The sequence below is a fragment of the Leopardus geoffroyi genome, chromosome B4 (assembly GCF_018350155.1).
Source record: "Leopardus geoffroyi isolate Oge1 chromosome B4, O.geoffroyi_Oge1_pat1.0, whole genome shotgun sequence".
In the NCBI taxonomy this organism is placed as follows: domain Eukaryota; kingdom Metazoa; phylum Chordata; class Mammalia; order Carnivora; family Felidae; genus Leopardus; species Leopardus geoffroyi.
Window position 1 is genome coordinate 105,849,971 of NC_059341.1, and position 13,221 is coordinate 105,863,191.

The 13,221-nt window shown below is 37.3% G+C and overlaps 2 protein-coding genes across 11 annotated transcripts in view; one reads left to right on the forward strand and one right to left on the reverse strand.

Annotated features, from left to right (window-relative positions):
• Positions 1-3,109: 3,109 nt before the first annotated feature.
• Positions 3,110-9,941, reverse strand: CCDC59 (coiled-coil domain containing 59). Its single transcript, XM_045466619.1, has 4 exons — positions 9,616-9,941; positions 8,286-8,598; positions 5,696-5,795; positions 3,110-3,588 (listed from the first exon to the last, which is right to left on the reverse strand). The coding sequence occupies exons 1-4, from the start codon at positions 9,824-9,826 to the stop codon at positions 3,427-3,429; spliced, it is 786 nt and encodes a 261-aa protein (XP_045322575.1). The 5' UTR covers positions 9,827-9,941; the 3' UTR covers positions 3,110-3,426.
• Positions 9,942-9,957: 16 nt separating this feature from the next.
• METTL25 (methyltransferase like 25) overlaps positions 9,958-13,221 on the forward strand; it is a 156,969-nt gene continuing 153,705 nt past the window's right edge. For all 10 annotated transcript variants that reach the window (XR_006709505.1, XR_006709506.1, XR_006709504.1 and 7 more), the window contains exon 1: positions 9,958-10,216. Coding sequence is in view for 4 of the 10 variants with exons in the window: in XM_045466615.1 (XP_045322571.1) it covers positions 9,958-10,216 (259 nt within the window). In the remaining 6 variants the exon portion in view is untranslated. The remainder of the gene's footprint in view (positions 10,217-13,221) is intronic.

Sequence of the window (13,221 nt, forward strand, 5' to 3'; positions counted from 1 at the left end):
AAAAAAAATTTAAAAAAACAAAACAAAACAAACTAAAAAAACCAGAACAGATGAATGAAACCAGGAGCTGGTTCTTTGAAAGAATTAACAAAATTGATAAAACCCTAGCCAGTTTAATCAAAAAGAAAAAGGAAAGGGCCCACATAAATAAGGAATGAAAGAGGAGAGATCACAACCAACAATACAAAATACATTCACTACTAAGAGAATATTTTGAGCAATTGTACACCAATAAAATGGGCAATCTAGAAGAAATGGACAAACTTTTACACACATATAAACTACCAAAACTGAAACAGGAAGAAATAGAAAATTTGAACATACCCATACCCAGTAAAGAAATTGAATTAGTAATAAAAAATCTGCCAAAAAATGAGTCCAGGGCCAGATGGCTTTCCAGGGGATTTCTACCAAAATTTAAGGAAGAGTTAACACCTATTTTCTTGAAGCTTTTCCAAAAAATAGAAATGGAAGGAAAACTTCCAAACTCTTTCTATGAAGCCAGCATTACCTTGATTCCAAAACCAAGACCCCACTAAAAAGGAGACCTATAGACCAATTTCCCTGATGAACATGCATGCAAAAATCCTCAGCAAGGTATTAGCCAAACGGATCCAACAATACATTAAAAAGATTATTCGCCATGACCAAGTGGGATTTATACATGGGATGCAGGGCTCGTTCAATATCTGCAAAACAATCAATGTGATACATCACATCAATAAAAAGACAAGAACCATATGATCCTCTCAACAGATGCAGAGAAAGCATTTGACAAAAGACAGCATCCTTTCTTGATAAAAAACCTCAAGAAAGTAGGGATAGAAGGAGCATACCTCAAGATCATAAAAGCCATATATGAACGACCCAATGCTAATATCATTCTCAATGGGGAAAAACTGAGAGCTTTCCGCCTAAGGTCAGGAACAAGACACGGATATCCACTCTTGCCACTGTTACTCAACATAGTATTGGAAGTTTTAGCTTCAGCAATCAGACAACACAAAGGAATAAAAGGCAACCAAATCAGCCAGGAGGAAGTGAATCGTTCACTCTTCCCACATGATATGATACTGTATATGGAAAACCCAAAAGATTCCACCAAAAAACTGCTAGAACTGATCCATGAATTCAGCAAAGTTGCAGGATATAAAATCAACAGAAATCGGTTGCAAACCTATACAATAATAATGAAGCAATAAAAAAAGAAATCAATGAATCGATCCCATTTACAATTGCAACAAAAACCATAAAATACCTAGGAATAAATATAACCAAAGAGGTGAAAAATCTATACACTGTTCTACACAGAGCTAGAACAAATAATCTTAAAATTTGTATGGAACCAGAAAGGACCCTGAATAGCCAAAGCAATCTTGAAAAAGAAAACCAAAGCAGGAGGCATCACAATCCCAGACTTCAAGCTGTATCATCAAGACTGTATGGCACCGGCACAAAACAGGCACTCAGATCAATGGAACAGAATAGTGAACCCAGAAACGGACCCACAAACGTATGGCCAACTAATCTTTGACAAAGCTGGAAAGAATATCCAATGGAATAAAGACCGTCTCTTCAGCAAGTGGTGCTGGGAAAACTGGACAGTGACATGCAGAAGAATGAACCTGGACCACTTTCTTACACCATACACAAAAATAAACTCAAAAGGGATGAAAGACCTCAATGTAAGACAGGAAGCCATCAAAATCCTCGAAGAGAAAGCAGGCAAAAACCTCTTTGATCTTGGCCACAGCAACTTCTTACTCAACACGTCTCCAAAGGCAAGGGAAACAAAAGCAAAAATGAACTACTGCGACCTCATCAAAATAAAAAGCTTCTGCACAGTGAAGGAAACAATCAGCAAAACTCAAATGCAACCGACAGAATCGTTTGCAGACAATATATCAGCTGAAGTGTTAGCATCCAAAATCTGTGAAGAACTTATCAAAGTCAACACCCAAAAAACAAACAATCCAGTGAGGAAATGGGACAAAGACACGAATAGACACTTCTCCAAAGAAGACATCCAGATGGCCCAGCAACACATAAAAAGATGGTCAACATCACTCATCATCAGGGAAATGCAATCAAAACCACAAGGAGATACCACCTCATACCTGTCAGAATGGCTAACATTAACTACTCAGGTAACAACAGATGTTGGCAAGGATGTGCACAGAGAGGATCCTTTGCACTGTTGGTGGGTATGCAAACTGGTGCAGCCACTCTGGAAAACAGTATGGAGTTTCCTCAAAAATTTAAAAATAGAACTACTCTATGACCTAGCAATTGCACGACTTGGTATTTATCCAAGGGATACAGGTATGCTATTTCCAAGGGGCACATGCACCCCAATGTTTTAGCAGCACTATCGACAATAAAGTATGGAAAGAGCCCAAATGTCCATCGAGGGATGAATGGATAGGAGTATTACTTGGCAACCAAAAAGAATGAAATCTTGCCAATTGTAAATACATGGAACTAGAGGGTATCATGCTAAGCAAAATTAGTTAGAGAAAGACAAATATCATATGACTTCACTCACATGAAGACTTTAAGACACAGAACAGATGAACACAAGGGAAGGGAAGCAAAAATAATATATAAACAGGGAGGGGGACAAAATATAAGAGACTGTTAAATATGGAGAACAAACTGAGGGTTGCTGGAGGAGATGTGGGAGGGGGGATGGGCTAAATGGGTAAGAGGCATTAAGGAATCTACTCCTGAAATCACTGTTGCACTAATAAAAAATAAATAAAGACCACAGGATAATATAGTGGGGGCAGAGGATAGTTTCAGCACCTGGGTAACCTGCTCTCATGTTTCTGAATTTAAAACCGTAATAGTTGAGGGGTGCCTGGGTGGCTCAGTTGGTTAAGCCTCTGACTTTGGCTCAGGTCATGATCTCATGGTTCATGGGTCTGGCTCTGTGCTGACAGCTCAGAGCCTGGAACCTCCTTCAGATTCTGTGTCTCCTTCTCTCTCTGCCCCTCCTCTCCTAGTGTTCTCTCAAAAATGAATAGAAATGTTTTAAAAAAATTTTTTAAATGTAATAGTTCATTACTAAATTAAATATTTAATTGAAATAATTCACTGAAAGCTGTGCTCATTTATTTTCAAAACATTTAATTTCATCTGAATTTCATATGGTACAAAAATATTACATGCTTAAACACATTCAAATAGAAAGTTCTTTCAGTTCTTTGGGCCACCTTGAAGGCAAATAAATAAGAAACAAATTGCATAGCATACAGAAAATTTTCTTTCACAAGAAAAAAAATATTTGGACATTTTATACTTAGTGTAGCTTAGCAATCCATTTTATCTTAATAAATTTAGTTAATTGTTAGGAGGAACAGTATATATACAAAAGAACTCAATAGAGGGCAGCTATTTTAACTTCTAATTAAAAACATGGCTGCTTTAATTTTTTTCTTGTATTTTTTTAAGAAGATACTCCATTTGTAAATTCAAGTTTGGTTGGCCTTTTTTAGTCTTTTTGCTCAATATTTTGAATACTTCCATTTTCTTCTTTTTATAGAGCCTTTGAGCTTCTTCTCTCTCTTGTTTTCTCTTCTCAAATTCCTACAATTATTAACATGCAATTTCCATTAGTAACAAACAGTAGATACAGTTCAGTCATTGTGTTGAAATAGCTATTACCATGCAAACACTTTAGTCTTGTCTTAGATTTTGTAAAATGAGAGGTGTTACCTGTCACTTAAGTAGTTACCTTCTGCCTTTACTCCGTAATGCTCTAATACAGACTAACACAAAGTTATTAAAGTTTTTTAGTTATTTGGCTACAACTAAAATTAGAACACAGAGGAAAGAAGGCATATATATGTAAGATTTCACCATGTAATTAGATCTGGGATTTTAGAGATTACCTACTCCACATAATACAAAAATCTTCACTTGTAGAATATCTGGTATTCTATTTAATTTGCCATCTGACAGATTTAATTAAGGAAACATTTACTGACTATATACTAGGCAAAACACTGCTAGGCATTATGATTGTGATTAAGAATTATGCTCCTTTGATTTGCTAAGATAAAGACTCAAATTCATTTGAGTATAAGAAAAATAATTCAAATTCTTATGTAAACCTGAAAAGCACTACTTGAAATGCACAATATTCTTACAAAAGTTAAACAAAAGTTCTTAAAAAAAAGCAATACATGTGCTGTTTCTCAATTTCCCTAGTAATATAATGACAACAGCCTGTATTTGTATGTAACTTAATTATCAAAGTGCTTTCATATCATAGCATATTCTATTCTTATAAAACTGTCATTCTAGGTTATTATCTTCATCTTACAGATGAAGAACTGACACTCCATGATATGGAAAGTGACTTGTCCCAAATCCCAAATACCCTGTAGGACCAAGTCTCCTATCTAGATCTTGTTAATGCAAAGTCTGATTAGCACTCAAACTTATGTCCTCCTATGGTATAATACTTCATTTACTTTAACAAGCACAAAAGATCTGGAATTTATTTGTGAATTCAGGTATATACAGGCTAGTTTACCTCTATGGAGTTTCTCTAAACAAAGTAAAAAAACAAAAACCAACAAACAAAATAAATTAAAGTTTTAGCATCTATTATGGGTGCTTATTTAATTTATGTACTTAATTTTGATTTCTCATGGATTGATTGGTGTTGGCTTTTTCTCCTGACATCTGATATCCATAAATTCTAAGAAACTATCAATTTTCATGACTACAAAGCCTTAATATTCATATATATAAAGAAAATTTCAAAAAGATACTAAACATTTTATAGTATAGTGGTCCTTACTTTACCTGTTATACCATTTCCAAAGGTGGCAGTTAACAACTGACTGTTGCTGGTTAGAAAAGAGCATAATGTAACAAACTATGAAACAAATGTACAATACTTCCATGGAGAAATGTTTCTCCTTCATCCTAGTCTACCATCAGTTTAAAAATAATCAGGAGAATTGTACATGTTAAACTTCCAGATTTCTTAATTATACAAACTCTAAAGCTAAGACATAACAGAAATTTCATGTCAATACCATCTTTGAAGTAGTTTTTGATTGATGTGCTATCCTTTTTAAAGTGATGGATTAATATAGCTTCAATGCAAAAAACAGAAACCACAGATTGAACAATTTTGTTGAAGCTCTGCATCATCTTGTTTTCATCTGAAAAAGACTATTATAATTTTGGGCTTCTGAATGACAATAAAGAGTGGTAACTTTTTGCTAAGCTAGTCTAGTAAGTTTTTAATAGGCAAGATCAACTCTTTAGAAAGAAGTATTTTATTCTAACACCTCCTCTTTTACCTGTTTCAATGTAAAATTATGATAATCTATTTTTCTTAAGTCAGTAGATCTCAAATTTTATTATACATAAAAATCTCGAGACACTTGTTAAAAGTGCAAGTTCCTAGACCATACTCTTAAAAACTGTTGTCCCAGATACTCATTAACCTATAAGCAGTATCTTTAAGATCCTATTCTTGACCTACTAGTATGCATGCCTTCTTGAGGATAATAGAAATGACTGAGGAATTTGTTAAAATTCTCCAGCTCTTCTCCGACCACTCATTTATTCAATAGCAATTTACAGAAAACTTACTATATACACATGCTTCTTAGCTTTATGTATACATTTAGAATTTAAAAAAAAAGAATTTAAATATTTTAAAAGATCTTACTTGTTTCTTAGCAGTACGCTCAGCTTGTACTTGTTCGTATTCTTCCTGTGCTTTTTGATTTGATGTTTTCTTTTTATTTTTCCTTGGAATAGTAATGGAGCTTTTTAAGATAAAGATATGAAAGTCAAAGGATTAAAAATGGTGCAACCAAAATTATGACACAATTATGTCAAATATAGTACTTGCATAGTAAAATGTCACTGATGCAAATGAACAGAGCAAGGAAGAGAGGCTGGAAGAGGACATCAATCTTATTAGTAAAATGTCCAAAAAAAAATATTAAAAATATAGTTACAGCTTTCAAAATACAATTAAAAAATAATTATAAATAAGTAATTATAGAGACTCTTTGAGAAATATTTCAACCAGGGACAACACAGAAAGCTTTGAAAGATTCTAAAATGTTAACAAACAGGAAAGCAGCACAAGAATGACAGAAATGACAGTAGGAAGAAAACCTTAAATTGAAGGATGTTACAGAAGTTGTGGGTGGTACATGAACTTTAATCCCAAACTGCTTTGATCAACTTGTCTCTACTTAACCTATTTAGTCATGAATGACTACACCTTGAACCTAGTCCCCATTTAAAACTGTTCTATATTAAAGTACTTCTCCCTCTCTGATGTCCCACTCTAATCTAATTCAACTACTGAAGCTCAGATGACATTCATTTCTCAAGCTATCTGATTCAGTAATTAATCTTCCTTTTCCCAGTCTCAATTTTTCACTACACCAATTCACAACTACAATAAAACATATTTCAACAGTTCCTTTCTTGAACAAATGCATAAATTATTCATTACCAGACTCTATGTACTGTTCTAACTATCAGTCTTATTCCTTGTCCTTTCATTGTCAAATACCTAGAAAGAACAGAAAATAGACTACAGATGTCATATCACATTCACTCCTTAACTCCTTGCAATTTGGCATTTGTTCTCTTTAATGAAACTATCCACGTCAAAAATGGCCTTCTAGTCAAATATGATGATTGAATCAATGGGCATTATTCAGTCTCATTTAATTGACCATTCACTATTTTTGAAAACTTCATTCCCTTTGTTCTAGTGACATTCTTCTCTCCTGCTCATGTTTTCCTTTCTTGCACCAGGTTTTTCCCCAAGTGTTTCCCTTCTTGGTCTCCATTCTTTAGGTAGTTACATCCAAGTTAATAAGGACTATCTACTGAAAATCTCTCCAAAGTCACCAATGATTACCTAAACCATAAATCCAAAGACTTGTTCTTAAAGTCCCGTTTTTCTTGGACTTTACAGTGTTTGATACATGAACAATCTCTACTTTCTACAACTGTCCTCTGCTGACTTCATTGTTTCTGTATTCCCCTTTCTCCAATTATGACACTTCTATTTAACTTCTTCAGTAACTTTCTCCTGCTTTGACCTCAAAGTTAAGAAATCTTTAACAATATGATTTTTACCTTCATATTGTGTCTCGTGGTTTAACCCCCCTTACCTCAATTATTACCAAGAATGACAGAAACCTGCATTTCTAGATTTGCCAGAACTATACATCCATTATTCAATAATATGACGCACATGCCTACTGACAAAATTGAATTTTTAGCATCTCTGTTTCTATTTTCAATTGTACTTTTTCCTGGGGTCTTATTTCCTGTTACTTTTACCACAAGTAGCTAACAACTTTAAGCAATCTCTACACCCAAAGTGGGGCTTGACGTGACCAGCCTGAAACCAAGAGTCGCACACTCTACCCACTGAGCCAGCCAGGCACCCCGAAGGGAGGCAGTGAGCACTCCAGATACTAACAACTTTAAAGAACGGCATTTTAGTGAACTAAAAAGTTAAGAGTCCCAAGTAACAGCTGGATTCTGTGTCGGTTTAGGTTTTAGCACATTTTAACCTTAGGTATGCATAGAGAAAGTTAAGTCAGCTCTTTTAAAACCCAAGTGTTATACAGCTATGCCATCTATTTGTTTAACTGCAACCAAGTCTGTGTCCTCTGGGGGAAAAAGTCTAGAATAGTAGTATCAGCAGCAGTTAACACCTATGTAGTACTTCCTATATACCACACACCTTTTTAAATACCTTACATAAACAAACCAGTCTTCACAGCACCATGAGATGGGTCAGGAGTACCACAGAGCCTGTGTGAACATCCATTCTGGAGTTGAACAAATGGCAGCTCTGAATTACATACTTCTTATTATCATTTCTATCTCAAAGAAGAGGCACCAGGATGTTAGGTCCAGCTCCAGAGTCTGACGTTAACCACTATACTATAATATCTCTCAAAGTAGTTGTTGGTTTTTTTCAACATGTACTATTAACAAGAGTTTACATGGTCCAAAAAAGTTAAATGCATTTGAGGCTAAAATCCAAAACCCACATCTTTTAATTCCAACTTCATTACTTCTTCCACTAACATAAACTAGCCTAGTTCAGTCATTTTAGCTAAAAGAAAGCTTCCCTGAAAATATTTTCACATAACTCACTGTGATTTCTAAAAGGCCTTAAATGAGAAAAATTCCAAATTCCACAAACTGTCCTATAAACTCTTTTATAAAACACTACTTCTATCTAAAGGACTTGAAAAGAAAATAATACATACTTTATTCTTATGCTATGTTGCTCTGCTGCCTGAGGCTGCTCAGCACTACAATGTTCTTCAGACAAAGCTTGGGCAGTGCTACATTGTTCTTTTAGCAAAGGTTGATCAACTTGTTCTTGTGATAAAGGCTGTTCAACTTTTCTAAGTTGCTTCCTGAGTCTTTCCTCTTCAGCTAAATAAAGATGTTTTAGATGATCAGGGTATCGATCTGTGAACTGGGATTCCTGTGAGGTTTGAGCCTTCTTTTCCTTCCACAGCAATTTCTTGTAATTTTGCTGAATCTTCAGTTTTCTTTGGAATGCGAAGCCTTGTCCTATTGAAGAATATCAGTCATAAATTAACTTTCTCAGAAAATAAATTGCATGAGAAATGTAGCTATTTTTTAACACAGAAAACTTTTTACATCATCACATTCAGAAACTCAAATTACTTTACTAGCAAAACTAGTTTTGCTTTAAGAAGTCATTTCATAAAACAGGTTTAAAAGAATGTAATGAATAGTATGTTGGTCCTTTGCAAAAAGACAAGGGTAATATTAGTCATACACACTCAATAATCTCAAAGAAGAGAAAATGACTAATGTTACATAACTCCAACCGACTGCACCCAAAATCAAAATAAATTCCTTCATTCATCTAAAACACTTACTCTAGGTCTCCAATACTTTCAGAAAAAACTCACATCAATTATTTTACCTTAGAAAAGCACAGTATGACTGATTTTCGAAAGAAATTCAGTACAAAAAAGAGAAGACAGTGCATGATTTTCTGTACAGCTAGCAATTACGAGGAAACTGAACTTACAGCTTATACATTCCAAATGGGATTTGAGGACACGTGCAGACAGCAAGGCAAAATAAAAACAAACTAAAGCGAAGTTCATTAAGATCAATAAAAGAAAACGGTTTCCAAAGCTTTGGGATATTTGTAATCAGCAAGGATTTGAGGTAGTACATTTCGGTCCCATCTTTCTCTATATCCTTTGCCTTAATACATGCAGAAGTGGACCCATAGATGCTCTGCTTACAGTTTCATAGAAAAATTGTAAGAAAAACAATTCTGATCAAGAATGGGGTTAAGTCGGGAAACACGTTTAAAGATTTAGTTAGCAACGCCGCCTCATCTTCCATTCCTGAGCTATGGGAAGCCCATAGCTCCCACTTTCCCATATTCCCATATTCCCTCTGCCCCAAGGAGGTCTGGGAATGGGCCCCCTCTGCCCCAGGGAGGTCCGGGTCTGGATCCTAAAGCCTTCTTCCCTGCTATGGCGGGTCTCATATCCTCAGATTTCGCAGGCCTGAGGATTTGTAAAAGGCTGCCTTCTTACATACCCTCTAGAACGCTTCCCACGAAGGCCTGCTGATGATTAGATCGCCACGTCCTCTGCTTCACATTCTTCTTCCTGAATGCGACCGGGGAAACTCCGTCGCTACGTGACCCAAAATTCCCTGCCGGCCACCGAGCCGCCGGCCTCACCGGCGCCATGGCACACCAACCAAGTCGCCAGGAAAAATCACAATGGACGCTGTGAAAGTACGTCATGAGACAAAAGCAATCAATCACCCAACTAGAGTCCAGATCGGAGACGTATTCATACGGTCTGAGTTACTTGCGACCGAGCCCTCGCCTTGCGGCTACGTTTGCGCCACCTACAGCCCGGGAGGGTGAGCGTCATGGCGGCTTCTTTTCCGCTCCCAGTGACCCAGGACCTGTCCACGTTGCGTGCCAAGTTGCAGGGACTGCTGCAGTTCCTGAGAGAAGCCCTGTCCATTTCCAGTGCACATACGGTGGACTTCTACACTGAGTCCGTGTGGAAGCAACTGGTCGATTTGCCCCCGGAGACCGTGCTGGGGGTGCTGAGGCGGTCAGCGGCCGAGGCGGAGGCTCGATCCCCCGAGGCGCGCCTCCTGGTGGAAACCGAGATGGGATCAGGTGAATGGCAGGTGGGCGGGGCGGGCTGGGAGCCGAGAGACAATCCGGCCCAACAGAGAGTCTCCCTAGCGGAAGAAGAGCGGAAACAGGTGTGCGGTGGGGCGGGCAGAGGCGGGGCCGGGAGGCACGCGCTTCAGGGCAGCGGAAGCGGGGTTGGGTTCGTGGCGGGGTGGGCCTGGTACGTTCTTCCGGGTTATCTCTAACGTCCTTGGGTGCTTGTGTATTTTCCAAATTTAAAGAGACAGGGAATCGTGCAGGAGCGTTTGTTCTTTGAGTAATTCAACAATAAGTTTTTAAATGGTGGGAAACAAGACGAATAATGCTTTTAGATTCCAAGTGGAAACGGCAGAAGATAAATCAACCCTTTATGAAATACATCAAGATAATTTAAAATAATAATGGCCAAGAAAAAATAAATGAAAACAGATGTGATAGCGATTGTGTGAGGAGACTGCTGTAATTTAGGTGCTAAGAAGTAGGAGAAGGCGCCAGCCTGCAGTGAGCCACAGGAAAGGATTTCAGGAACCAAAGAGGCCCAGAGGCACAAAAGAGCAGGACTAGTTGAGGTTCTGTAGAAAAGCTTGAGTGTCTAGAGCCAGGCATGGGGAAATGGCAGGTGTGGTCAGGGAGGTAAGCAGGGGCCGGATCACGCAGGATCTCCAGTCCTCAGAAAGATTTTAAGTGTGATGGGAAAACTTTGGAGTCATTTGGTCAATATGGGGACTTAATGTAAGCTATATTTGAAAAAAAAATAGTTTTAATAATTGTTTGAAGAACAGACTAATGGAGCAAAAGCTGAGAGTCCAGTTAGAATGCCATTTCTGTAGTACAAGAAAGAGATGCCTGTGTCATGGAATAGGATGGTAGTAGTGAAGACCTGAAATATATACCCGAAATATGTACCAGTTCACGTGAAAATTGTTTGTAAAGTATCTGCTGTGTGCCATGAATTTTTGTAGGCTCTTGGGTTTCTTGCCTTGGAGAAATTTAGATTCTACTGAGGTGAGTACATGTTAGAAGTAGACATGACAGGACACCGTCAGGCTTCTGGAATTTCTTCCCTTTTGCTACTCGGCTTTCCCAACTTTGCACTTACTAGTGAACTGTATTCACTGAGCATTCTCTGAAATACAAAGTACCACTAGAGGGTCCTCCTGTAATAGGTAAATACTGGTTTCTTTAAAGGTACTGTTCATTGTAGAAAAGTTACACATCTCTTTAGTTTGCTCTCTTAATACCCAGTACTCACCTAGTAACAGGGCTTAAATTCTCAGTGTACATTTGTTGAATGAATGAATGACTCATGGTAGCTCCTAAAAAAAAAAAAAAAAAAAAACCCAGCAATTAAATATGCAGCCCAAGACTTTCATATGGGTTTTCATACAATAAAAGAATTAGATTGTTTGCATATCCTAATGATAATAATAGGGTTATTTGATATTTATTATTTACTCTACCGTGTGCTAAGTGTTTTCTTGAATATTTTCTCTTTTAACATTTATGTCAGGCTTGCAAGACGGGTTCTGTTTTCCCTTCTTTGTGAAATTGCAACTTGAAGTAGTTTATCAGGGTCACAGCAATGGAGATTCAAACTTGGGTCACCTGAGGTCTTCACTGTAATGAAAGTTTATTCTGAATTATCTAAGAGTGAATTACAAAGGCTATTTATTATCAAAGCCAACATTTTTATGACACGACTACATTCCTTTGTTCTGTTTTGTTTTTATTGTTTTCCCTTTTTAATATAAGAATTGTTTTGTTGGGGATCCTGGGTGGTGCAGTCGGTTAAGCATCTGACTTCAGCCAGGTCACGATCTCGCAGTCCGTGAGTTCGAGCCCCGCGTCAGGCTCTGGGCTGATGGCTCAGAGCCTGGAGCCTGTTTCCGATTCTGTGTCTCCCTCTCTCTCTGCCCCTCCCCCGTTCATGCTCTGTCTCTCTCTGTCCCAAAAATAAATAAACGTTGAAAAAAAATTAAAAAAAAAAAAAGAATTGTTTTGTTTACTGCTGTATCCCTAGTACAGTGCCCAGTCACTATAAGTGGTTAATAAATATTTGGTAAATGAATGAATGAGTGACACCACTTACTCGTTCTCTTGGGCTAGGAGTAAAATACTACTATCTTTGGGGAAAACCTTACAATCAATTTTTTAGTTATCCAACAACAGTGGAGTCTAGACCAGATTGTTCACTTTTGAAAAGTACCTGGCCCTGCATACTTTTATACATAATATTCACTTGTGCAAATGGTCAGCTGCCTTTACTATTAAAATAATGAATTTTTATAATTCATGCTGGTAAGGGATATTAATTTTTGTTCATGCAAAGAAAAACTATAGGCATTTTCTCTGTCTCTATATGAAGTCTGTTGTTTGTGTCATAGAAGAGTAGTTTTTGCTCTTATGACTATATTTGTATCTTATTAAAACTTACATCACATGGCTATGTACAGTATAATTTAGCAGTTAAATTTTTAGACTTTTGTATCAGATGTGATTCAAATTCCAGTTCTACCACTATCTCTGTAACCTTGGGGAAGTTTGTTCACTCTCTCAGCAAACATTTACTTAGCGTCTACTGTGTGGCATGCTTTTCTAGGAGCTAGGGAAATAGCAAATAAACAACAACCCCTGTCTTCATCTTGCTTGCATTCTAGAAGGAAGAGAGACAATTTTTAATGACACAGAAAAATCAAGTAGAGAAGGGAGGAATAGAGGAGGTGCAGGAGGAAAGTTTGTTTGTAATTTATATAGGTTGTTCCAGCAAGAATTCATGTAGATATCTCTGGAAAAGAAACCTAGAAAGGAGAAAAATGAGTCATGAAGCTATCTGGAGGTAAAACATGCCAGACAGTGAGAACAGGAAGTGCATAGACTCTGATGTGGGAGTATGCATGGTGTGTTAAAGGAGCACCAAGGAGACTGGAAAGGATTTCCATCAGGGACCCGCATAAAGTGGGGTTTTCTGCTGATTCTGTATGAGGAGTTACAAATAAACACAATTCCCA

Bases quoted from the DNA above. Each gene is read 5' to 3' on its own strand.
- CCDC59 (XM_045466619.1), bottom strand. From the start codon at position 9,826: ATGACGTACTTTCACAGCGTCCATTGTGATTTTTCCTGGCGACTTGGT. The intron at 8,599-9,615 runs GTATGTAAGAAG...ATTCTTCAATAG, and splicing joins CGTGGGAAGCGTTCTAGAGG to GACAAGGCTTCGCATTCCAA. The intron at 3,589-5,695 runs GTAAGATCTTTT...TAATAATTGTAG, and splicing joins AGCGTACTGCTAAGAAACAA to GAATTTGAGAAGAGAAAACA.